A 23998-nucleotide genomic window follows, 5' to 3' on the forward strand; every position below is an offset into this window, starting at 1 on the left:
TTCTGTGCTGGGGCTGGGGAGGGAAGGAGGAAGATCCAGGAGCTGCTGGGGTCTTGGTGTAACTGAAAGGCTGCTGGGCTGAAGTGGGGAAGTGCTTCTCAGGGGTGAGATTCAGGACCTCAGGCATTTCTTTGTGCTGCTTCAGATTTCCTTGGGCACATGGAAGCCTTGTACAGGAAAGCTCAAGAAAGTCTTCCTTCTTCTTTAGGCAGACACAGTCTTTTTAGAACAGTCAGTGGATGATAAAGGTGATGCTTGTTTCTCCTCCTTCCAGCTGTTTTCTTTGATCTCTTTCAGGAGGAATCATTTGATGAGGAAGAGAAGCAGGAGGAGAGGGAATGCTGCAGGAAAGAGAAAAGGACTGCAGTTCCCAAGTCTTTAAATGAATCTGATCCTGCTGTTGTCCAGCAGCAGAGAACCACAAAAATGTTCCCTAGGACAGCAGCAAAAGGCATTAAAGGTGAGAGAAATGTTGAAGTTCATTTCCTGTGTTAACTTTGAGTGAGGAAGATTCTGGATCTGTCTTTTCTAAGGTGCTGCCTGATGTCTGAGACTGTATTTTTTTCCTGGTGAATCCTGCTGGCCACTGGCAGAGGAGGAAAGCAGCTTTTGTGCCTTTTTGGGGTCAGGGTCAGGGTTAGGGGTTAGTGTTAGGCTGGGTTAGGGTTAGGGGTTAGTTTTAGGGTTTAACCAGAATGCCAACAGCTCCAGTGACACTGGGGTGGAAAAAAAGGCATGGAATGTAGAGTTCTGTGTTAAAGTTTCTCATTCAACAAAATTCCAACATGGACAGGTGCCTCCAACCCTAAAACCCTACTAGGGGTAGAGTAAGGGTTCAGAGAACAGCAAAGCCTACAGATCCAGTGACACTGGGGTGGAAAAAGGAATGGAAAGTAGAGTAGAAATCTGCATTAAACTTGTTCATTCAGCAGCTTTCTAACAGGGAAGGTGAAGCTAGAAGTGGAATTGCTGAATGATTTCAGACTAAAGGGAAGATTGAATTCCAAGTATTCCTTGAAATTAAGAGGGAAAACTCTGCCTTTAACTGGAAGAAGATATTCCAGGACAGACATTCAGCTCTTGAGATACCATGGGAGCCCTGGGCTAAAAGCACAATTGTCATGGGAGTTGACAGGACACTGCCCAGTTTTCCTCCTGATGAGTTTTGGAGTCAGTTTGGTCTTTAAAAATCTTGAAAGCCCCTCTGTCAGGAACCATGATCCCACAGTCCTGAATCTGCCCAGGGGCTGGAGGCTCCAGGGGATACCAGAGATAGGGATGCTGGGGGTGGTCAAGGTGGCCTCTTCAAGTCCATGGGGCCCATTAGGATCCACCCCCGGGTGCTGAGGGAACTGGCAGATGTGGTTGCCAAAATTTCCACAAGTCATGGCAGTCTGGTGAAGCCCCCAGTGACTGGAAAAGGGGAAACATAACCCCCATTTGCAAAAATGGAAATAAGGAAAATCCAGGGAACTCCAGGCCAGTCAGTGCCCAGTAAGATCACAGAGCAGATCCTCCCAGAGGCACTGCTAAGGCAGAAGAATAATGAGGAGCTGACTGGGTGTAATCCACACGGCTTCACCAAGGGCAAATCAGGCCTGAAAAATCTTGTGGCCTTCTACAAAAAGGTCCCAACATCAACAGACAAGGGGAGAGCACCCAGCATCCCTTAGCTGGACCTGAACAAAGCCTCAGAGAGGTAAATGTCTCTGGGAACACCTCTGTGGAAGCAGGGGGATGGCTGGTTGAGGTGAGTTCAAATGCAGACTGAAGAGTTTCAAGGCTGTGATAGCCCTGGGCCATGGGCACCCCATGCCAGTGGAAAGGTATTGGCTTCTTCAAAAAGTTTCCAGGCACAAAACAAGTTCAGAAATGTAATAAAGAGGAGAGACTGAGATGAGAGCTGAAGGAAGTGAGGCTGGTGAGACCCTGGAAGAGGTTTCCTGGAGAAGTTGTGGATGCTGGAAGTGTTGAAGGGCAGGCTGGGTGGGACTTGGAGCAACGTGGGCTGGTGGGAGGTGTCCCTGCTCATGGGACTCGATGACCTTCAAGGTTCCTCCAACACATTCCAGGGAATCCTCCTGCAGAGTGTCCAGTTTGGGGAGAGCCAGGTCCCACCTTTGGTTTTAACCCAGGTCCTGGAGATGCCCCCGGCAGCACCTCCCAGCCCCAGTTCTGTCACTTTGAGGGCTCAGACTTGTCCCCCCACCTCCCTGACCCCCAGGGGCTGTTGAGCACCTGCCCTAATTAATGAGCAGCCCTTGATGGCCACCTCAGCCCCCAGGCACGGGAAGGTCAAGCTCTGACCCAGGGGGGTCTCTGTCTTGGGGGTCCATATATTTGGGCCAAATCGATGAAAAAGCCTCTCCAGGAGAAGAATATTCCACTCTGTAGGACTCCTGGAGGTGGGGGAGAGTTCCTCAGTTTCTCTCAGCTACTTAAAGGACCGTTGTCACCCTGTAGTGGCACTGAGTGAAGGCTGAGGCTGCAAGCAGTGCCAAGTTTAAGGCTGAAAGGAGCCTTTTCCTTTCCTTCGGCCCCTGATCCCCCCCCGCCCCTCCCCGAGGTGGTTCAGCCCCGCGCACGCGGTGTCCACGTGACGCCCGCCCGCGAGCGGCGCTGCCGTTGGAGTCGGCTCTGCCGTTGTTGTCGGCGCTGCCGTTGGTGTCGAGGCTTTCGCAGCGGCACCTCCTGCGCTGGGCTCCGCTGGGCTCCGCCTCTCGGGCTGCTCCTGCTTCTCGCCGTTGGATTGCTCCTTGCTCCCGCCTCGTCCCTGCCTCTCTCCTACCTGCCCTGTCCCTGCCTTTGCCCGTCCCGTGTCCCGAGCCGACCCCGGCTCCCCTCCAGCCCCCTCCACCCCCCCCCACCCCGGCTCTGCCGGTTTTCTCCTGCTGCCCCCGCGGGGCTGTGACCGCACCGCAACCCGCAGAGCTTCCGGGATGGGGCTCTTCAGGAAGAACTCTCGGGTGCCACCCTCTGGCAGCACTCCTGGGCAGCCCTGCGAGGCTGCTGGTGCTGGTGCTGCTGCTGGTGCTGCTGCTGGTGCTGCTGCTGCTGCTGCTGCTGCTGCTGCTGCTGCTGGTGCTGCTGGTGCTGGTGCTGGTGCTGGTGCTGGTGCTGGTGCTGCTGGCACCCATAAGAAACAGCTGAGCAAGCTGCACCGCGCGGCTGCCTCCGCCGACCTGGCCTGGCTGAGGCGCTGGCGCTGGCTGATCAAGATTTGGGGCATCGACCGCCGCGACAGGGAGAATCGGTGAGGGGCTGTGGGCTGCTGCTGGGACACCTCGGGTGGCGTGCGGGAGCATCCCCCCTGCAGGGTTTGTGTGGGATCCCCTTGGAGCTGATTGCTTGCAAAGCAAGATGTGCCCTGTGAGCTGGGAGGGGGAACTCGAGAGCTTTCCAGTGCTGGGTGGGCACGAGTGCTCCTGGAGGTGCTGGGCTGCTGCTTGGCTCTGCCCTCCCTGCTGGGTTGCAGCAGCAGCAGCAGCAGCAGCAGCAGCAGCAGCAGCAGCAGCAGCAGCAGCAGCAGGGTCTGGGCAGGGTTCCCTGGGCTGGGTGGTGTCACAGCTTTGGTTTTTTTGTTGTCTGTCAGTGTTAAGCTCCCATGTTTAATTCTCAGGACACCTCTCCACCTGGCGTGTGCCAAAGGCCACGCAGCCGTCGCCAACTTTCTAATAAGGCAGCACTGCCAGTTGGATCCTACTGACAGTTTTGGGAGAACACCCCTGATGATGGTGAGTGAGAGAAGTTCTGCTCTTGGCAGAGGGGCTTATTGAGTGTGCCTTAAGGGAGAGGTGTCTGGCAGGACTCTGTGCTCAGAGTGTGCAGCAAGATGCCTGTTGGATCTGGAGTGGAAGAGGCATCTCTCAGCTGATCCTTGAGGTCAGAAGCTGAGCGAGCTGTGGGGGAGTGAAATGCAACCTTTGCAACTCTTTCCTTCCCTTGTGTCTTCTCAGGCAGTGCAGTTCAACCGAGTCTCCTGTGTGGCTCTGCTGCTGCAGAGAGGTGCAGACCCAAACCTGAGTGACATGTCTGGCAACACCGCCCTCCATCTGGCAGTCCTGTTTTGTGATGTCAGTGTGGTGCAGCTGTTACTCCGGCGTGGTGCCAGTCTTGATGCTGAGAACAAGGTAAATTTTTCCTGTTTCTTCAGGAAGTTGTTTCAGAAAGCGGCAGCACCATTTCTGTCAAAGAGTGTTTTTGACTTTGATTCTCACCTCGATGGATTTGTCTGTCCTTTCAGGAGGGCTTTACCCCACTCAGCCTTGCTGTCTCTAAAGGCCAGGCAGAGATAGCTGAGTTTCTGGGGAAAAAAGCAGCTGGAGACCAGGCTCAAAGGTAAGGGGTTTATCCAAAGGGGTCCCTTTAGTATTCTTTCTGTTGGGTTGCTGAGAGGCGTGGGAATGTGCTCTGAGCAAAAGCAGGGGGCAGAGGGAAGGAGCTGTTTCTGTGTGACTTGTGGAAGCAGTCTGTGCTTGGCTGCTGTGGTAGCTCAGGGGCTGCTTTCTGCCTTGATGAGGATGTCCAGGAGGCATTGTCTGGAGGGAGATGTGTCATGGGCCTGGCAGCAGTGCCTCAGCTCCAGAAACTGCTGCACAGCAGCCTCATGTGCCCTGAAGTGTTGTCCATGTGGTACCTTTGACCACGCAGCTGTTTTGACTCCCTCTCCCATTTCCTTGTTGCTTTTAATGGACCCTGCTTTTTCTCTCCTTCATTAGAGAGTAATGGGGAAAAGGCTTCTTCTGAGAGCAAGCAGGAATGAAAATAATGACAGTGCCTGTGTAAAATGCTCCATTTCATAGCATGCTTGGATCTTTCAGAACCCCACTCGTGATGGCTGCTGGTGGTGGTGGTGGTGGTGGTGGGAAGCTTAATTTGATCCAAGTTCTCCTTCAGGATGGAGCTGGTGCTTCCCAGAAAGACACTGATGGGCTGGCAGGAGCTGATTACAGTGTTATTCATGGGTGTTCCACATAAACCTTGTAACTTTTTGATTGAAAGAAGTGGTCAGTCATCAGCGTGGCTTTTGAACACTTGTGGTGTTCCTTCTCTGCTGTGGTTAGGGGTGCTTTTTTAGAAGTGAGGCTGAAGCAGTGTACCAAGCAGGAGTTATTGCCTTGGGATGTGCATCTCTAGGATGAAGGTGAGTGCAGGGATCACTGAAGTGTGTAGCAGCCCTGCAGAAAGTTGTGTGTGTGTTGCCCTTCAGAAGTGCTTAGGAGCAGCTGAACTGGTGTGACTGTGTGTAGGATGAATAAAAAGTGGCTGTTAACTCTTCTGCTAAATGCTCGATGCCAGGCAGTGGTTATTTTTCCCAACTCTGCTTCCTCTCTTTCTCTCTCTAGTCCTAGTGAGCAAGTGGCAGAAAGGGAAGCTGAGAAGGAGGAAGAAGCAGAGCATGCAGGTGACCCAGACGACGTCGTTGTCCTCAACACTGCCCTGTGGGAAGAAGCTTTTGGCTCTGCGTTGGATGCAGCTGCTGTGGAGAGAGGAGGTAGGATCTTTAAGTCTGGAGGAGCTCAGGAGGAAAAGGACCCAGGCCTTTTCTTGAGGTGGTTTGTACTGTCAGCACTGAGTGTGTTTCCTGTTGCCTTCAGCATCAGGTGGAGCAGCAGGAGAAGTTTTGTGGATGTGCTGATTTGTTACACTGCTTCTTGTCAAGCTGTGAGTGAGGGCAGCTGTGACTCCATGTCCACTGGCAGGGTTGTTGTATTCCCTTGTCCTCCAGACAAAACATTCAGTTGCCCTGTGATCAAACACCCAGCTCCTTCTCTGAGGTTTTAAAATCCAGTCTGTGCTTTGGAGGCCACAGAACCCTAAAGGACTCTTGGAAAAATCAGTATATTTATAGACTGAAATGTTGTCTTCTGCTTTACCCCTCAGAGCCTGCAGTGGGAGGTTTTATTCTTTCTGGGTTCTTAAGGGTGTTTTATCAGAACTGTGTGGCAAATGGAGAGCAGAAAGTGTCCAGGGGACATTTCTGGGCACTAATAGTGGCAGTCTCTGGCTGGCAGCACAAAGCACATGTCCTGCATCATGAGAGTCCCTTTGCTGTGCTGCAGGAACAGGCTGAGTCTGAGGTTAAGCTTTTGATCTGGATTCTGCTGTTTGATTTTCTTTCCCTTTTCTGAATAGTCTGTAGCTGGATAGAGCAGCAGGTGGCACAGTCTCTAGCATCATGTTACACATCACACTACAGGAACTGGTAAAATCTCTGCCTGTGGTGTGTCCTCATGTGTGCAATGAGTACCTTGGAGGTCCCTCTACTACCTCTCTTGCTGGGCCATCACCATTCTTTCAGGTGACAGCCATGGTTCTAGACTGAAAAGTTACAAAAGAAAAGCCTCAAACATAAAACTGGGGAGCAGCAGAGTGAAATAAAAACACTGAGTGTCTCCCCTCTTCCCTGCTGTGTAGGTTCCCCTCCAGCTGTGGCAGCAAAGAAGAAATCAGTCAGGTTTTTGTTGCCTTCTTCCTCGGATTCTGAGGTACTTTCTGTGAAATAAAATGGTGGTTTCTGTGCTGGGGCTGGGGAGGGAAGGAGGAAGATCCAGGAGCTGCTGGGGTCTTGGTGTAACTGAAAGGCTGCTGGGCTGAAGTGGGGAAGTGCTTCTCAGGGGTGAGATTCAGGACCTCAGGCATTTCTTTGTGCTGCTTCAGATTTCCTTGGGCACATGGAAGCCTTGTACAAGAAAGCTCAAGAAAGTCTTCCTTCTTCTTTAGGCAGACACAGTCTTTTGAGAGCAGTCAGTGGATGATAAAGCAGATGCTTCTTTCTGCTCTTTCCAGCTGTTTTCTTTGATCTCTTTCAGAAGGAATCATCCCAAGAAGAAGAGAAGCAGGAGAAGCAGGAGGAGAGGGAATGCTGCAGGAAAGAGAAAAGGACTGCAGTTCCCAAGTCTTCAGATGTATCTGATCCTGCTTTTGGCCATCCTCAAAGCACCAAAAAAGAGATCCAGAGGGCAGAAGCAGAAGCCACTAAAGGTGAGAGAAATGCTGTAGTTCATTTCCTGTGTGTTAACTTTGAGTGATGAAGATTCTGGATCTGTCTTTTCTAAGGTGCTGCCTGATGTCTGAGATTGTCATTTTTTCCTGGTGAATCCTGCTGGCCACTGGCAGAGCTTGGATAACACTCACTTCTGAGTTAGTCCTTCTTCAGCTGAACCACTGCACTTCTTCTGGATGCAGGGCTTGAGGGCTGGGGAGCAGCAGAGTGAAATACAAACACTGAGTGTCTCCCCTCTTCCCTGCTGTGTAGGTTCCCTTCCACTTGTGGCAGCAGAGAAGAAGAAATCAGTCAGGTTTCTGGGGACTTCTTCCTCGGATTCTGAGGTACTTTCTGTGAAAGACAGGGAGGTTTCTGTGCTGGGGCTGGGGAGGGAAGGAGGAAGATCCAGGAGCTGCTGGGGTCTTGGTGTAACTGAAAGGCTGCTGGGCTGAAGTGGGGAAGTGCTTCTCAGGGGTGAGATTCAGGACCTCAGGCATTTCTTTGTGCTGCTTCAGATTTCCTTGGGCACATGGAAGCCTTGTGCAAGAAAGCTGAAGAAAGTCTTCCTTCTTCTTTAGGCAGACACAGTCTTTTTAGAGCAGTCAGTGGATGATAAAGCAGATGCTTCTTTCTGCTCTTTCCAGCTGTTTTCTTTGATCTCTTTCAGAAGGAATCATACCAAGACGAGGAGGATGAGGAAGAACCGAAGTGGGAATGGAGCAGTGAAGAGGAAAAAGCTGCAGTTCCCACATGTATGGAAGAGCCAATGATTGATGATGGCCACCAAGTTTTCTGGAGACCTTTGAAAGCCAGTACTGGTGAGAGAAATGTGTTTGTGAATACAGATCCAGCTCCTTTCTCATTGGAAGTTAATACACATTAAATGTACATTAATTAAGATGCTGCCTGATGTCTGAGATTGTAATTTTTTCCTTGTGAATCCTGCTGGCCACTGCCAGAGGAGGAAAGCAGCTTTTGTGCCTTTTTGTTCCTTCTCTGAGACCTGAAGTGGTGGTGCTGGAGTGCAAATGGTGCTATTTGCAGCAAGTGCCCTTCTGGCCTTTCTTGCTGTGTTCTTCCTCAAGCAATCTGACCAAAATGTGCAGATGGAATGAGAAGGGGGACTGGAGTGCCTTGGGTGTTCCCCAGAGGAGTGCTGGGTGCTGCTTGCAGCTGTGTCAGCTGTTGTGCACACCCCCCTTGTGCTGGAAAGGGGTGAAAGGAGACAGCAGTGTGAAAAAAACAGTGTGATGGGAATGGGGGTGAAGAAACCCTTGGATAACACTCACTTCTGGGTTTGTCCTTCTTCAGCTGAACCACTGCACATCTTCTGGATGCAGGGCTTGAGGGCTGGGGAGCAGCAGAGTGAAATACAAACACTGAGTGTCTCCCCTCTTCCCTGCTGTGTAGGTTCCCCTCCAGCTGTGGCAGCAAAGAAGAAGAAATCAGTCATATTTTTGTTGCCTTCTTCCTCAGATTCTGAGGTACTTTCTGTGAAAGACAGGGAGGTTTCTGTGCTGGGGCTGGGGAGGGAAGGAGGAAGATCCAGGAGCTGCTGGGGTCTTGGTGTAACTGAAAGGCTGCTGGGCTGAAGTGGGGAAGTGCTTCTCAGGGGTGAGATTCAGGACCTCAGGCATTTCTTTGTGCTGCTTCAGATTTCCTTGGGCACATGGAAGCCTTCTACAAGAAAGCTGAAGAAAGTCTTCCTTCTTCTTTAGGCAGACACAGTCTTTTTAGAGCAGTCAGTGGATGATAAAGGTGATGCTTTTTTCTGCTCTTTCCAGCTGTTTTCTTTGATCTCTTTCAGAAGGAATCATTTGATGAGGAAGAGAAGCAGGAGGAGAGGGAATGCTGCAGGAAAGAGAAAAGGCCTGCAGTTCCCAAGTCTTCAGATGTATCTGATCCTGCTTTTGGCCATCCTCAAAGCACCAAAAAACAGATCCAGAGGGCAGAAGCAGAAGCCACTAAAGGTGAGAGAAATGTTGTAGTTCATTTCCTGTGTGTTAACTTTGAGTGAGGAAGATTCTGGATCTGTCTTTTCTAAGGTGCTGCCTGATGTCTGAGATTGTCATTTTTTCCTGGTGAATCCTGCTGGCCACTGGCAGAGCTTGGATAACACTCACTTCTGAGTTTGTCCTTCTTCAGCTGAACCACTACACATCTTCTGGATGCAGGGCTTGAGGGCTGGGGAGCAGCAGAGTGAAATACAAACACTGAGTGTCTCCCCTCTTCCCTGCTGTGTAGGTTCCCCTCCAGCTGTGGCAGAAAAGAAGAAGAAATCAGTCAGGTTTCTGGGGACTTCTTCCTCGGATTCTGAGGTACTTTCTGTGAAAGACAGGGAGGTTTCTGTGCTGGGGCTGGGGAGGGAAGGAGGAAGATCCAGGAGCTGCTGGGGTCTTGGTGTAACTGAAAGGCTGCTGGGCTGAAGTGGGGAAGTGCTTCTCAGGGGTGAGATTCAGGACCTCAGGCATTTCTTTGTGCTGCTTCAGATTTCCTTGGGCACATGGAAGCCTTCTACAAGAAAGCTCAAGAAAGTCTTCCTTCTTCTTTAGGCAGACACAGTCTTTTGAGAGCAGTCAGTGGATGATAAAGCAGATGCTTCTTTCTGCTGCTTCCAGCTGTTTTCTTTGATCTCTTTCAGAAGGAATCATACCAAGAAGAAGAGGATGAGGAAGAACCGAAGTGGGAATGGAGCAGTGAAGAGGAAAAAGCTGCAGTTCCCACATGTATGGAAGAGCCAAGGATTGATGATGGCCACCAAGTTTTCTGGAGACCTTTGAAAGCCAGTACTGGTGAGAGAAATGTGTTTGTGAATACAGATCCAGATCCTTTCTCATTGGAAGTTAATACATGTTAAAGTAACATTAATTAAGATGCTGCCTGATGTCTGAGATTGTAATTTTTTCCTGGTGAATCCTGCTGGCCACTGCCAGAGGAGGAAAGCAGCTTTTGTGCCTTTTTGTTCCTTCTCTGAGACCTGAAGTGGTGGTGCTGGAGTGCAAATGGTGCTATTTGCAGCAAGTGCCCTTCTTGCCTTTCTTGCTGTGTTCTTCCTCAAGCAATCTGACCAAAATGTGCAGATGGAATGAGAAGGGGGACTGGAGTGCCTTGGGTGTTCCCCAGAGGAGTGCTGGGTGCTGCTTGCAGCTGTGTCAGCTGTTGTGCACACCCCCCTTGTGCTGGAAAGGGGTAAAAGGAGACAGCAGTGTGAAAAAAACAGTGTGATGGGAATGGGGGTGAAGAAACCCTTGGATAACACTCACTTTTGGGTTTGTCCTTCTTCAGCTGAACCACTGCACATCTTCTGGATGCAGGGCTTGAGGGCTGGGGAGCAGCAGAGAGAAATACAAACACTGAGTGTCTCCCCTCTTCCCTGCTGTGTAGGTTCCCTTCCAGCTGTGGCAGCAGAGAAGAAGAAATCAGTCAGGTTTCTGGGGACTTCTTCCTCGGATTCTGAGGTACTTTCTGTGAAAGACAGGGAGGTTTCTGTGCTAGGGCTGGGGAGGGAAGGAGGAAGATCCAGGAGCTGCTGGGGTCTTGGTGTAACTGAAAGGCTGCTGGGCTGAAGTGGGGAAGTGCTTCTCAGGGGTGAGATTCAGGACCTCAGGCATTTCTTTGTGCTGCTTCAGATTTCCTTGGGCACATGGAAGCCTTGTACAAGAAAGCTCAAGAAAGTCTTCCTTCTTCTTTAGGCAGACACAGTCTTTTTAGAGCAGTCAGTGGATGATAAAGCAGATGCTTCTTTCTGCTCTTTCCAGCTGTTTTCTTTGATCTCTTTTAGAAGGAATCATACCAAGACGAAGAGGATGAGGAAGAACCGAAGTGGGGATGGAGCAGTGAAGAGGAAAAAGCTGCAGTTCCCACATGTATGGAAGAGCCAATGATTGATGATGGCCATCAAGCTTTCTGGAGACCTTTGAAAGCCAGTACTGGTGAGAGCAATGTGTTTGTGAATACAGATCCAGCTCCTTTCTCATTGGAAGTTAATACATGTTAAATTAACATTAATTAAGATGCTGCCAGCTGTCTGAGATTGTAATTTTTTCCTGGTGAATCCTGCTGGCCACTGCCAGAGCTTGGAAAAAAAAAATTGTTCTTGCTCTTGTCTGAAGCCAGGGAAAGCTTTGAGTGGAGCTGAGGGAAAGCCCTTTTTTTCCAGTGCCTCAGCTGCTCAGTTTTTACAATGTAGGAGGTGTGTGCAGTGCCCCCCATGTGTGTGTGTGCTGGAAAGCATTGCCAGCTGGGCCAGAGGGGAGCACTTGTGTTCCTCAGCTCAGGCCTCAGAGCAGGAGGAGGAGGAGGCCCCCTTTGCATTGCTGGAAGCCTCTTGTCATTACTGCATGGACCACAGTGCATCTGAGAGAGAGATCCTGCACCTTGAGGACACTGGAGTCATTTATTTGTGGCCATACTGACATGGAGAAACTTTCTTTTTTACATAAAAAAAAGGAAAATGCTGCTAAAGAAAAGATTTCACAGCGATGCACATTAAAGCTGTGTTCTGATCATTTTCTCTCCAGCAGCTCACAGATTTGAGGGGATGTGTTGCTTTGTGTAAAGATTTTTCTCACCATTAATCAAGATGCACTCTAGGAGTCAATTTGTAGCATTAAGTGATGCTGGTTGTAAAAATCTGTGTTTTTCACTGTAGGTGAGCACTCAGCATCCACCTTCCGTGTGTCCTCACCAGCTGAAAAAGGAGGCCTGAAGGATGGCACTGAAGAATCTGGGGTGCAGGTGTGTGAAGCCAAACATTTTGGATTAGAATCTGGACTGGTAAATGGTATTATACAGTAAGGTAAAAAAAAAAGTAACTCGAAAGTGACTAATGGTGATGGCAGAGTCCTGCAGAGGGAGGAGTAACTTTGTGAGAGAAAGCTCATGAGAAAAAGCTTGAGATGTGGAGACCTTTGATGCTTTCCTTGCCCTTGCAACCAATATGTGTGTTTGGCTGTGTTAGGAAGTGTTTGGAAAGGTTTTTTTCTGAGGGTTTTTTTCATGAGGGGAATAGGGCAGGCATCCTGTTGGTGTTGGGCATGTGGGGCAGGGCAGGGCAGAGGGGTCTGGAGTCCTGTGTAACACCTCAGGGGGGAGTGGAGCTCATTATTTCCACTTTCAGGACATGGGTGAGTGGGCATGGTGGTGTTGGTGTCCCAGTTGGACTGGAGGATCCTAGAGGTCTTTTCCAGCCTTCCTGATTCTGTGGTTCTATGCTATGACTCTGTCCACACAGGAGCCAGGGCCCCAGCTCCAGAGGGAAAGCTCCCAGCTCCCTTTACTCCACCAGCTGCTGGAAGATGTGCAGGAGCAGGATCCCATCCAAGGAAGGGCAGTGCCTGTAGCACTGGGATGGCTGCACAACATTTACCAGAAGCTCACTGCTGCCACTGAGAAGTATGTTTACCTGGTGGAAGAGAGGAACAAGAACCTGAAGGCCCAGTGTGCTGCTTTAAAAAAGCAAGTGTTGAAGTACAAGGCTGACAAAGGAAAAAGAGAGGTAAAGTATCCACTGTTGGCAGTGTTGAAGGCACTTAGCAGTGTTCTGGTGTTCTTTTCTGTGTTCTGAGTTCTGGGCCCCCTTCTGAGGGACCTGCCTGGTCCTCACAATGTCAATTCCAGCCACTGACCTAAGCTTTCTCTTCTCTATTTTGTGATGTGTAGCAATATTTCAGTGTGTTCCTTGTGGCTGTGGTAAGGCTGAATAACTGGAGAAAAGACTGGTCAGAATGTCAGTTAAACTGTTGTGGAAATTCTACCAGTCCCAGGCAGATTTAAAAGTTGCCATCCCCACTGGGTTAATCTTTACTTTCTGGAGAACAGGAAGCAGTCCTGTTGAGTAATTAGACACTGGGGTGTGGTTTGTCTGCCTTAGTGATGGGAACAGTGCTTTAAAATGACATTTCTCTCTTCCTCTCAGCCCCAGAGTGTTGGAGTGAGGTGACCTGCATGTGTCAGATAACCACCTTATTCTTCATTTTTCAGTTTCTTTAAGAGGGAAGAGAGGGAAGAACTCCAGCAGTGCTTCCAATGGCTCTCCCCTGTGAAACGCTTTGTATTCTTAGTGCCAAAATACCAGGTTCCTTTGGGAGGTGGTAGTTGGGTGGGTGGCTGGCTGGCTGGAGGGACTGTCCAGAGTTTTGAAAGCAAAAGAGTCAGCAGGGAGGCAGTTGTTACTCTAAAATGAACTTGGTAAGAAGACTGCAGAGGGATGGGTTTCAGCTTAAGCTTAGTGTATCTCAAAAGAGCTTTCAGATAGATGTATTCATTTGAATCTGTGTGTGTAGAGGAGACACAGACTCAAGGAAAAATACAAATAATAATACAAAGTCCTGCCTTTAGTTGCCAGAGCAGTATCTGGAGTCCAACTGTGGCTCTTGCATCACAAGAGATCACTTTGACTCTTGTTAAAGTTTGAGTTGAGTCCCAGGACAGGTCTAAGTGTAAAATCAAATGAGTTACAGTAAAGGCACAGCTCATGTTCTTACCACTCACCATTTCCTCAGGACACAGTCAGACAGCTGCAGCAGGAGCTTGCTGCTGCTCTGAAGAAGCTCTCTGTGGCAGAAGGGTCCCTTGAAGAGTCCACGAGGTGCTGCAGGGCCCTGGAGGAAGCCAACCTGGGCTTGAGAAAGGAACTGGAAGAGGCTGAAGACAAGGTACATGGAGTTGTCCCAGAACTCCAGAACACACTGCAGCACATCCCAGAGCTGGGATGATGTGTGGAGGAATGGCACTGGTTTATAAACCTGGTGTCTATGTCTGGGAGGGATGAGGACGCTGTGTCCTTACTTGGTCCAAGGTTTGTGTGAGGGAAGGTGCTCTGCAAAAGAGACTGATGTGTCTGTTGCTTATTACATTTGGTTTGGCCCAGCAGGTTGTCTGATTTCTGAAGGGCAGTAGAAATACTGGACTGCTGCATTTGGGCTTCTTCATGCTCCCTGTGCTTCCCCTCACACCCCCCTCTGGTAACAGAGGATCACAGAATAGTTTTGGTGGGAAAAGACCTTTAGGATCCAGGGCAGGTGTTAACCCAGCACTGCCAAGACCACCACTGCCTCCTGCCCCTCAGCACCACATCTCCACATCTTCAGGGATGTGGGGTACCCTGAGTGCTGGTGACTCAGCCCCTTCCTTCCCTGGGCAGCCAGTTCCAGTGCCTGACAACCCTTGAGCTGAAAACATTTTTCCTGGACCTTGGCCTTGCTGAACCTCTTAGAGTTGACCCTGGCCCGTGGATCCAGGCTGTCCAGGTCCCTCTGCAGGGCCTTCCTACCCTCAAGCAGCTCAACACTCCCACCCAACTTGGTGTCATCTGCAAATGTACTGAGGGTGCACCCCCTGCCCTCATCCTGATCATTGGGAAAGGTGTTGAAGAGAAGGGGCCCCAAGACTGAGCCCTGAGCAACACCACTGGTGAACAGAGACCAAGAGGATTTAATCCATTCACCAGCAAGGGGCTGGTTCTGAATGGTTTTTAACTTCTTCTGCATAGATCTGTATCTATAGATACAAATATTCTGTTTCTTTTTCCCCTTTGTTTGGCCTTGCTCCCAGCAAGAGGGTGTGAGGAGCAGGACTGGGGTGTGAGGAGGAGCAGGACGAGGGTGCGAGGAGGAGCAGGACTGGGGTGTGAGGAGGAGGAGCGGGACGAGGGTGTGAGGAGGAAGAGCAGGACGAGGGTGTGAGGAGGAGGAGCAGGATGAGGGTGTGAGGAGGAGCATCGGACGAGGGTGTGAGGAGGAGGAGCAGGACGAGGGTGTGAGGAGGAAGAGCAGGACGAGGGTGTGAGGAGGAGGAGCGGGACGAGGGTGTGAGGAGGAGCGGGACGAGGGTGTGAGGAGGAGGAGCGGGACGAGGGTGTGAGGAGGAGCGGGACGAGGGTGTGAGGAGGAGGAGCAGGACGAGGGTGTGAGGAGGAAGAGCAGGACGAGGGTGTGAGGAGGAGGAGCGGGACGAGGGTGTGAGGAGGAGCGGGATGAGGGTGTGAGGAGGAGCGGGACGAGGGTGTGAGGAGGAGCGGGATGAGGGTGTGAGGAGGAGCGGGACGAGGGTGTGAGGAGGAGCAGGACGAGGGTGTGAGGAGGAGCGGGACGAGGGTGTGAGGAGGAAGAGCAGGACGAGGGTGTGAGGAGGAGCGGGACGAGGGTGTGAGGAGGAGGAGCAGGACAAGGGTGTGAGGAGGAGGAGCGGGACGAGGGTGTGAGGAGGAGGAGCAGGACGAGGGTGTGAAGAGCAGGAGGATGGTGTGAGGAGAAGGATGAGGATTTGAGGAGGAGCAGGAGGATTTGAGGAGAAGCAGGAGGGTGTGAAGAGAAGGAAGAGGAGGGTGTAAAGAACATGAGGAGAGTGTGAGGACCGGGAGAAGGGTGTGAAGAGCAGAAGGAGGAGGAGGAGGATCAGGAGAGTCTGCGGCAGGTAATGAGTCTTGAGCAGCTTGCGCAGTTCTGGTTTCTCCTCCAGCCGGGTCTGGAGGTTGAGGAACTCGCGGTAGCGGCGGTTGACGGTGTGAAAACGGCTACTGGGAGCGTGCTGCACAACTTTTCTGCTGCAGGGTCTCTGGTGAGGCCAATCAGCTGATAAGGGGGCAGCACCCAGCCTTAGCTACGAGGGATTTAAGTGACTGCCGGGAGCGCCAGCGACCCGGAGCAGGCAGGGAAACAAACGAACAGACAGACAGACAAACAAACAAACAGGAGCAGGCAGGCAAACAAACGAACAGACAGACAGACAAACAAACAAACAGGAGCAGGCAGGCAAACAAACGAACAGACAGACAGACAAACAAACAAACAGGAGCAGGCAGGCAAACAAACGAACAGACAGACAGACAAACAAACAGGAGCAGGCAGGCAAACAAACGAACAGACAGACAGACAGACAAACAAACAGGAGCAGGCAGGCAAACAAACGAACAGACAGACAGACAAACAAACAAACAGGAGCAGGCAGGGAAACAAACGAACAGACAGACAGACAGACAAACAAACAGGAGCAGGCAGGCAAACAAACGAACAGACAGACAGACAGACAAACAAACAGGAGCAGGCAGGGAAACAAACGAACAGACAGACAGACAGACAAACAAACAGGAGCAGGCAGGCAAACAAACGAACAGACAGACAGACAAACAAACAAACAGGAGCAGGCAGGCAAAGAGGAGCGTGACACGGCAGGTAGCGAGGCCGTTAGCGAGGCAGTTGGCGCGGGCAGAGCAAGCAGGAGGGGCACAGCCAGCAATGGTTTCAAAAAAAGCAAAAGCTGTTGGTGTTGAGACGCAGGGTGTGTCCACACAGATGGAACCCCTTAAGAGGAACATGAAGATGGACGTAGCTGTCCAGGCCTCTGGCTGCACAGAGTGTTTAAGCCTGGTGTTAGCACCAGAGGACAGTGAGAATGGGGTCTGTGTGCGATGCGAGCAGGGAATGGAAACAGGTCCCTCATCGGAGAGGCAAAAGAATCCCCTCCCAACCCGCAGCACATCCCAAAGATGTGTTCATTTGGTAGCAGGGGAGAAGATTTGAATGTATTTGCAGTGCTGACAGTTGTTTGGGTAGCAGGCATTTGCAGACATGGGGAGTGTCCAGAGCAGTATCTGCAGTCCAACTGTGGCTCTTGAATCACAAGAGATCGCTTTGACTCTTGTTAATAAAATACATGGTTCAGGGCATCCTGGTGTATTGTTCAAGACCAATAATTCTTGAGCCTTTTGTGTGTGTTAGAAAAGAGAAATCCTCAGGAGCAGCTGCTGATAGTTTGGAGGAGCTCAGCTGCTGACTGCTGGTGGCAGCAAAATTTTCTTCCCTTTTGAGTTGAGTCCCAGGACAGGTCTAAGTGTACAATCAAATGAGTTACAGTAAAGGCACAGCTCATGTTCTTACCACTCACCATTTCCTCAGGACACAGTCAGACAGCTGCAGCAGGAGCTTGCTGCTGCTCTTAAGAAGCTCTCTGTGGCAGAAGGGTCCCTTGAAGAGTCCACGAGGCGCTGCAGGACCCTGGAGGAAGCCAACCTGGGCTTGAGAAAGGAACTGGAAGAGGCTGAAGACAAGGTACATGGAGTTGTCTCAGAATTCCTAAACACACTGCAGCACATCCCAAAGATGTGTTCATTTGGTAGCAGGGGAGAAGATTTGAATGTATTTGCAATGCTGACAGCTGTTTGGGTAGCAGGCATTTGCAGACATGGGGAGTGTCCAGAGCAGTATCTGCAGTCCAACTGTGGCTCTTGCATCACAAGAGATCACTTTGACTCTTGTTAATAAAATACATGATTCAGGGCATCCTGGTGTATTGTTCAAGACCAATAATTCTTGAGCCTTTTGTGTGTGTTAGAAAAGAGAAATCCTCAGGAGCAGCTGCTGATAGTTTGGAGGAGCTCAGCTGCTGACTGCTGGTGGCAGCAAAATTTTCTCCCCTTTTGAGTTGAGTCCCAGGACAGGTCTAAGTGTACAATCAAATGAGTTACAGTAAAGGCACTGAAGCCAAAAAGGCCAAATAAAACTGTTTAGAGACAGAGTTTTAAGCCTTTAAACAGCAAAGGTTTTATTTGCGGATCCGGGGAACTCCCAGCTCTCGCTGGACAAAGAGTTCCAAGGGTTAAGGGAAAGGGTTGGGGTATTTATACATTAAAAGGGGAGGTCACATCATCCTTACACACATATCCATGGGATAGCAACATGTAATCATAATATTTATAACAGGTGGAGTCTGGGCAGAGTCGTCTTTTGGGGATCTGTTTCGGGGTCTTTGGGGGTCTTCAGATGAAGTAACGAAGTCTTCCTCAGGGTTGAACTTTTTACCTTTCTTGCTTTCAATGACTTCATCCTCTTGTTAATTGGACCCTTGCAATTATCTTCCCCTTATCTGCTGGTAATGGCAGCCTCACCTGTCTTCTGTGCAGGTGTTTACACTCCCCAGTGCCCAGCTAATCTTGGTGGTGCCAAGATTTATACTTCTAACTATCTCCAAGACAAAAGTTAATCCTGTTAGGGTCTTGACCTGTCTCAGCTGCTTTGTTCACTTCTTTCTCAGTTTAGCCCTGAATTCTACTAGTTATGAATACAAAGATATCACACGATTTAATTCTACATAAAGTAAATTCACACAAACAGCTTGGCCTGCTCTCCTCTCCTTACAGGAGTTAATCCTGTCAGGATCTTTCTCTTTTTCAGCACAGCTCATGTTCTTACCACTCTGTTGATTTTCACCTTCCCATTTCCTCAGGACACAGTCAGACAGCTGCAGCAGGAGCTTGCTGCTGCTCTTAAGAAGCTCTCTGTGGCAGAAGGGTCCCTTGAAGAGTCCACGAGGCGCTGCAGGGCCCTGGAGGAAGCCAACCTGGGCTTGAGAAAGGAACTGGAAGAGGCTGAAGACAAGGTACATGGAGTTGTCTCAGAATTCCTAAACACACTGCAGCACATCCCAAAGATGTGTTCATTTGGTAGGAGGGGAGAAGATTTGAATGTATTTGCAGTGCTGACAGCTGTTTGGGTAGCAGGCATTTGCAGACATGGGGAGTGTCCAGAGCAGTATCTGCAGTCCAACTGTGGCTCTTGAATCACAAGAGATCACTTTGACTCTTGTTAATAAAATACATGATTCAGGGCATCCTGGTGTATTGTTCAAGACCAGTAATACTTGAGCCTTTTTTGTGTGTTAGAAAAGAGAAATCCTCATGAGCAGCTGCTGATAGTTTGGAGGAGCTCAGCTGCTGACTACTGGTGGCAGCAAAATTTTCTTCTGTTTTGAGTTGAGTCCCAGGACAGGTCTAAGTGTACAATCAAATGAGTTACAGTAAAGGCACAGCTCATGTTCTTACCACTCACCTTCCCATTTCCTCAGGACACAGTCAGACAGCTGCAGCAGGAGCTTGCTGCTGCTCTTAAGAAGCTCTCTGTGGCAGAAGGGTCCCTTGAAGAGTCCACGAGGTGCTGCAGGACCCTGGAGGAAGCCAACCTGGGCTTGAGAAAGGAACTGGGAAAGGCTAAAACCAAGGTACATGGAGTTGTCCCAGAACTCCTGAACACACTGCAGCACATCCCAAAGATGTGTTCCTTTGGTAGTAGGAGTGCAAGTTGGAATGTCTTTGCAGTGCTGACAGTTGTTTGGGCAGCAGCTGTGTGCAGACATGGGCAGTCCTTGAGTTCTTGAGCAGCAGCTGAGTCCTCTCTGTGAAGCCTCTGTTGACTGCTGGGGATTCTTGCTGTGTTTTTACAGTGTCAGGAACTGGAAAAGCAGCAGCTTCATTCTGAGCATCATATTCAGTACTGGATGAGTACCTTCGAGGACAGGGAAAGAGAACTGAGGGAGAAGTCCCAAAAAGTGCAAGATCTCCTGTCCTTTTCTCTGGAGACCAGGGCTAGAGTAAAACAGCTGGAACAACGTGTGCAGTGGTAAGAGAGAAACCCAGAGAAGCAAGGTGTCTGTCCCTGGCTGGGCTTGTGTGAAAAGCAGAGCAGAGCCTCGTTGCATCCCAGCAAGTCAAGAGATGATTTTGGAGCTGCTTTTTGTTTGGTTTTTCCCCTGCTGCTCTCTAAGAACTGGTGCTCTGGTGGATTTCTGTACTAAGACCTGTCTTTCTTGTTAAGCCTCTCCCTGGAAAATACCAGACTGGAAGGCAAAGTGAAGCAGCAGAGGAGTTGGATTGAAGCCCTTCGGGGAGACGTGGAAGCCTCTGCCTCAGTAAGCTGGTCCTCAACTTGCCTTGTTGTGAGCTCCTGAGCTCCTTCCCCATTGCTGTGGGGAAATGCTAAGCTGAGGTTTTCCTGGAGAGCTGAGGGGAGCTCAGTTCCTGCCTTCTCCTGAATACAGGCTGCTGGGACAGCATCCTGGCCCATGCCCAGCTTTCTGGCTTTGAGAGGAGTTTTCCCTGGTACTCCAGGAAATGCTCCTTAATGCTCTAAAAGCTGAGGATTTGTCCCAAATGCAGTGGTGTGACTGTTGTCTGCCTTAGGCCCCTCCTGGCCTCAGATGCTGCTTCAGACACTTGCTGCCATGTGTGTGATGAAAGGGATGCATCAAGTGAAGTGCTGGGAATTCCTCAGGGGATATTGATGCCAGAGGCCTGCCTGGCATCCCCAGGCTGGAACACAAAGAGACTCCCCAGAGCTTTTGCTGTGCAGAATTGCTTTTCCTTTGGCCACTCGGGGTGCCTTTGTTTTCCTGAAGCAGTGAAGAGGAATGCCTGTGGGATCATTTCCCAGGCAAGCCTTGGAATTCCCCACTGCTGCTGCTCCGTGGTTGGTTTTAGCTTGGATAAGGTGCTCTCAGCTGGGGCCTGTATGAAGGAATCCTTTTTGTATTGAACTGGGGGGTGAGGGTTGTGGTGAAGGCTGCTTGTGAAAGGGTGACTTTGCTGTCCTGATACTGAGGAGAGGAGAGAGGAGAGGGGAGAGGGGAGAGGGGAGAGGGGAGAGGGGAGAGGGGAGAGGGGAGAGGGGAGAGGGGAGAGGGGAGAGGGGAGAGGGGAGAGAGGAGAGAGGAGAGAGGAGAGAGGAGAGAGGAGAGGAAAGGAGAGGAGAGAAGGGAGAGGGAGAGGGAGAGGGAGAGGGAGAGGGAGAGGGAGAGGGAGAGGAGAGGAGAGAGGAGAGGAGAGAGGAGAGAGGAGAGAGGAGAGAGGAGAGAGGAGAGAGGAGAGAGGAGAGAGGAGAGAGGAGAGAGGAGAGAGGAGAGAGGAGAGAGGAGAGAGGAGAGAGGAGAGAGGAGAGAGGAGAGAGGAGAGAGGAGAGAGGAGAGAGGAGAGGAGAGGAGAGGAGAGGAGAGGAGAGGAGAGGAGAGGAGAGGAGAGGAGAGGAGAGGAGAGGAGAGGAGAGGAGAGGAGAGGAGAGGAGAGGAGAGGAGAGGAGAGGAGAGGAGAGGAGAGGAGAGGAGAGGAGAGGAGAGGAGAGGAGAGGGGAGGGGAGGGGAGAGGAGAGGAGAGGAGAGGAGAGGAGAGGAGAGGAGAGGAGAGGAGAGGAGAGGAGAGGAGAGGAGAGGAGAGGAGAGGAGAGGAGAGGAGAGGAGAGGAGAGGGAGAGGGAGAGGGAGAGGGAGAGGGCAGTCAGGGTGCTGGTCCTTCCCCTCTGGTTCACAGGGCTTGGTTTTCAGATGTCCTGTGGGTGGGAAAAGCTCCTCCTGATGGTTTTCACTGCAGTTTCTTTGTGTCCCACATGGTGTTCTCCCTCTCCTTGAAGAAAAGAGCAGAGGAGATGCCTGCAACCAGTTTTACAGTGCCCTCAGACTGTGGCCATTTGGATCCTTGGTGCTGGGTATAATAGGAATGAAGAGGGGAAGAGGTGGATGTAGTGTTCATTTTTGGTAACAAGGAGCCTGGCACTTCCAGTCTGGAAAGTCAGAGTGTGTCTTCTTGCTTCTTTTAATGCTTTTCTAGGCTTGTCAGCTTGGAAGAGCTGATAACCAGCAGAGGAGGAGCACAGGCAGCTGCAGAGGAGCAACATCACCAGCAGGTACCTGAGAGGCTTCTGTGCTTTACACTTTGCATTTTCTTACAGAGTGCTGCTAAAGCATCCAGTAAACTCCTGTTCTAGATACTTGAGCTGAGTCAGCAGGTTCTGTTCCACTTTGGTGCTGGATCTGCTGGGCAAATCTTGGTCCCTTTGGGTAGCAGCATCAACAGCACTGCTGATCTGAAAAGGTTTTCTTGCTCTCAGGAGATGCAGAGCTGCCAGAGAAGCAGGGAGGGGATGTTCTCTGGTGGGGTTTTTGTGTCTACAGCTTAAGGAACTTTCTTTCAGATGAAGAAAGAGCCTGAGGCAGACATGAAAGGAGAAAGATGAAGGAGGAGTGACCAAGCCCTGGTTGCTCTCTGCTCAGACAAGGTAAAGTGCAAACACTCTGCCCCTTCCCTGTAACATGAACACAGCAGCTGAAGTTCTTGCCCATGCTCTTGCCCACGTGCTCTGACAGTTTAGCAGCTCCAGAGAAAAGCACAGAGAAGGTACCTGGTGCTTTATTTGAAAACAACAAGTAAAAAATTCACAAATGTTCTAGAAGCAAAGACAAACATCAACTAGAAACATGAACAAAAAAAGGCTGGCTACTCCTTCTGGATTTTTTTCAAGGGAGGTTCCATTTGAGAAGAAGAGTTTGTACCAGAGGGAGACTTGGACCTTAAAAAAAAAAAACAAAAAACAACACAAGAAAAAATTGATTCCAAACAATCTCCCCAGTTTGATTTAGCTTTCTGGTTTTTTGTCTTCTTCTCCAGGTACTGATATCAAAGCTTCTTTCAGCTCCTGAAATCATGTCAGTGCCAGTCAAACAAGGAGATAACTTGTCAAAGTTCCTGCTTACAGGACAGAAAAACTTCTGTGTTCATCACAATTCCAAGAAGCAAAACTTGGCCAAGGTGAGAAAATATATATTGTGTGCAAATACAAAAGGTGAACATCCCACTAAGAGCTGAGAATTCCTGCATGTTTTAGGGACTATTTCAGAATTACTTTTGTCTTGTTTTAGTTATTATTGGAAAAAACCCACTTTGACATTCTTGTTATGTCAGAGGCACTTTACTGTAACTACACCATGAGGTGCTATCAATATTTTGTAAATCCTGAGTTTTGTTTTATCTCTAAGCTTTTATAAACACAATGCACCCTTACAACCCAGCTAGAACAACTCTGTACCAAAGGGAAGGACTAAATGAACACTTCAGTAATAGATAAAACTAAGACTCCTTTTCCTCCAGCTCAGAGAAAGCAGCTTGGCCAAGCTTGGCCATTTGGAGAGGACTAAACTGAAGAAACTTTAAAATGTCCTAAAACAACAGCATTGACTTTTCCAATCATTTGTTCAATGCAGATCAACTGATTTGTTAAAAAGAAGTCTGGAACCTGATTTTTACTGGGAGATCAATTTCTTCTTCTTCCTATTCATCCAGAAACCAAAGGGCAGATTTCCATCAAAGCCTGCAGGTTTGTTTCATTTCTCTGTGTAATTAGGGCTTCCTCATAGAGCTTTTCTTTTCCAGAGTCCTCTTTTCAATCCTGTCTTGGAATTTCATTGTAATTAATCTCAGTGTTAGCAGAGATCCCCTGTGCTGGAGCCAGCTCAGATGAAGCCATTTCAAGATGTAATTCCCTCTTGTGCTCTCCTCAGCTCCCTGTGCATCCTTCTCTCATTGCAACCCAGCCACTATAAAAGTTATGTGTTATGGCCTTGTTTAGCAAGTCCCAAGTAGTCATCTATAGAGCTTACATTTAGAGTTAGAGAATGAGAATGAGAATTATAGAATTAGAATTATGTAATTATAGAGAATGCTTACATTTCCCTGGGTGTTTGGCCAGCTGTGGAGCAAAATGCTCTGGCTCTGACTCGATGACCTGATGGAGTGGGGAGAGGGGAAACAAACAAACAAAAAAAACCCAAAACCCAACCCCATTAAGTTTCTCTGAAATCACTTAAAAAAAAAACCCAAATTCTGCATTTCTAGTTCCTTACCACTGGTGGTTGGGACTTGCTCTTTGGGGCCAAGAAGACTTGGAGAGGCTGCAGGAACCTGAGAGCCCTTGGGAATACAAGCAAAGAGTTGGAAAAAGAAGTCCACTAAAATATAAGAATCAGCACATCCACTGACAGAAACCTCACCTTCTCACCCCAGAAACTGCTGAATAACCGAGAGGAAGGTCTGGGAAGTTCAGTGGCACTCACCAGAGAAGAGGAAGAGAAACCAGTCCTGAGTGGGGGGTGGCTGCTGCTGTCTCTTCTTCCTGAGCCTGTTTGTGTAGCCAGTTCCATTCCTGAAGTTATTCACTAGCTGGAAATAAAAAGCTGATTTGAAATGAACAGAGCCCTCTGCAAATGGCATTTGCTCTTTTATTCCTACCCGTGCTCTCAATCTGAAAAAATAAAGATCAACTTATAAATGGTGAAACACATCACACTGAGCACTGTTTGTGGCTGGGAGCTCAGAGTATCTGTATTTGAAGTACTTCAGTGTAAGCTCTGAATTTCAAAGTGGAGCAATCCCGTTAAACAGGAGGATGGTGTGAACTTGTCAGGTGATCTCTAAACA

The 23998-nt window shown here is 49.7% G+C and overlaps 2 protein-coding genes across 4 annotated transcripts; both read left to right on the top strand.

Annotated features, from left to right (window-relative positions):
- Positions 1–320: 320 nt before the first annotated feature.
- Positions 321–6290, top strand: LOC139807766 (putative ankyrin repeat domain-containing protein 30B-like). 3 transcript variants are annotated; one of them, XM_071769144.1, is made up of 5 exons: positions 321–460; positions 3620–3734; positions 3957–4130; positions 4244–4338; positions 5346–6290. In XM_071769144.1, exons 2-5 carry the CDS (start codon positions 3729–3731, stop codon positions 5782–5784), a joined length of 714 nt encoding a protein of 237 aa, XP_071625245.1. In that variant the 5' UTR covers positions 321–460; positions 3620–3728; the 3' UTR covers positions 5785–6290. The 3 variants fall into 3 exon arrangements, with proteins under 3 accessions (XP_071625245.1, XP_071625243.1, XP_071625244.1); XM_071769142.1 differs by lacking the exon at positions 321–460 and adding an exon at positions 2900–3253; XM_071769143.1 differs by lacking the exon at positions 321–460 and adding an exon at positions 3324–3419.
- Positions 6291–7798: 1508 nt separating this feature from the next.
- LOC139807765 (ankyrin repeat domain-containing protein 26-like) lies at positions 7799–23769 on the top strand. Its single transcript, XM_071769141.1, has 18 exons — positions 7799–7806; positions 9233–9306; positions 9630–9780; positions 10373–10446; positions 10770–10920; positions 11640–11725; positions 12222–12485; positions 13492–13644; positions 16885–17037; positions 18212–18364; positions 18830–18982; positions 19205–19380; positions 19576–19669; positions 21356–21431; positions 21720–21803; positions 22193–22333; positions 22786–22898; positions 23417–23769. Exons 3-15 carry the CDS (start codon positions 9717–9719, stop codon positions 21734–21736), a joined length of 1614 nt encoding a protein of 537 aa, XP_071625242.1. The 5' UTR covers positions 7799–7806; positions 9233–9306; positions 9630–9716; the 3' UTR covers positions 21737–21803; positions 22193–22333; positions 22786–22898; positions 23417–23769.
- Positions 23770–23998: the final 229 nt, after the last annotated feature.

Source organism: Heliangelus exortis, chromosome 26 (genome assembly GCF_036169615.1).
Source record: "Heliangelus exortis chromosome 26, bHelExo1.hap1, whole genome shotgun sequence".
In the NCBI taxonomy this organism is placed as follows: domain Eukaryota; kingdom Metazoa; phylum Chordata; class Aves; order Apodiformes; family Trochilidae; genus Heliangelus; species Heliangelus exortis.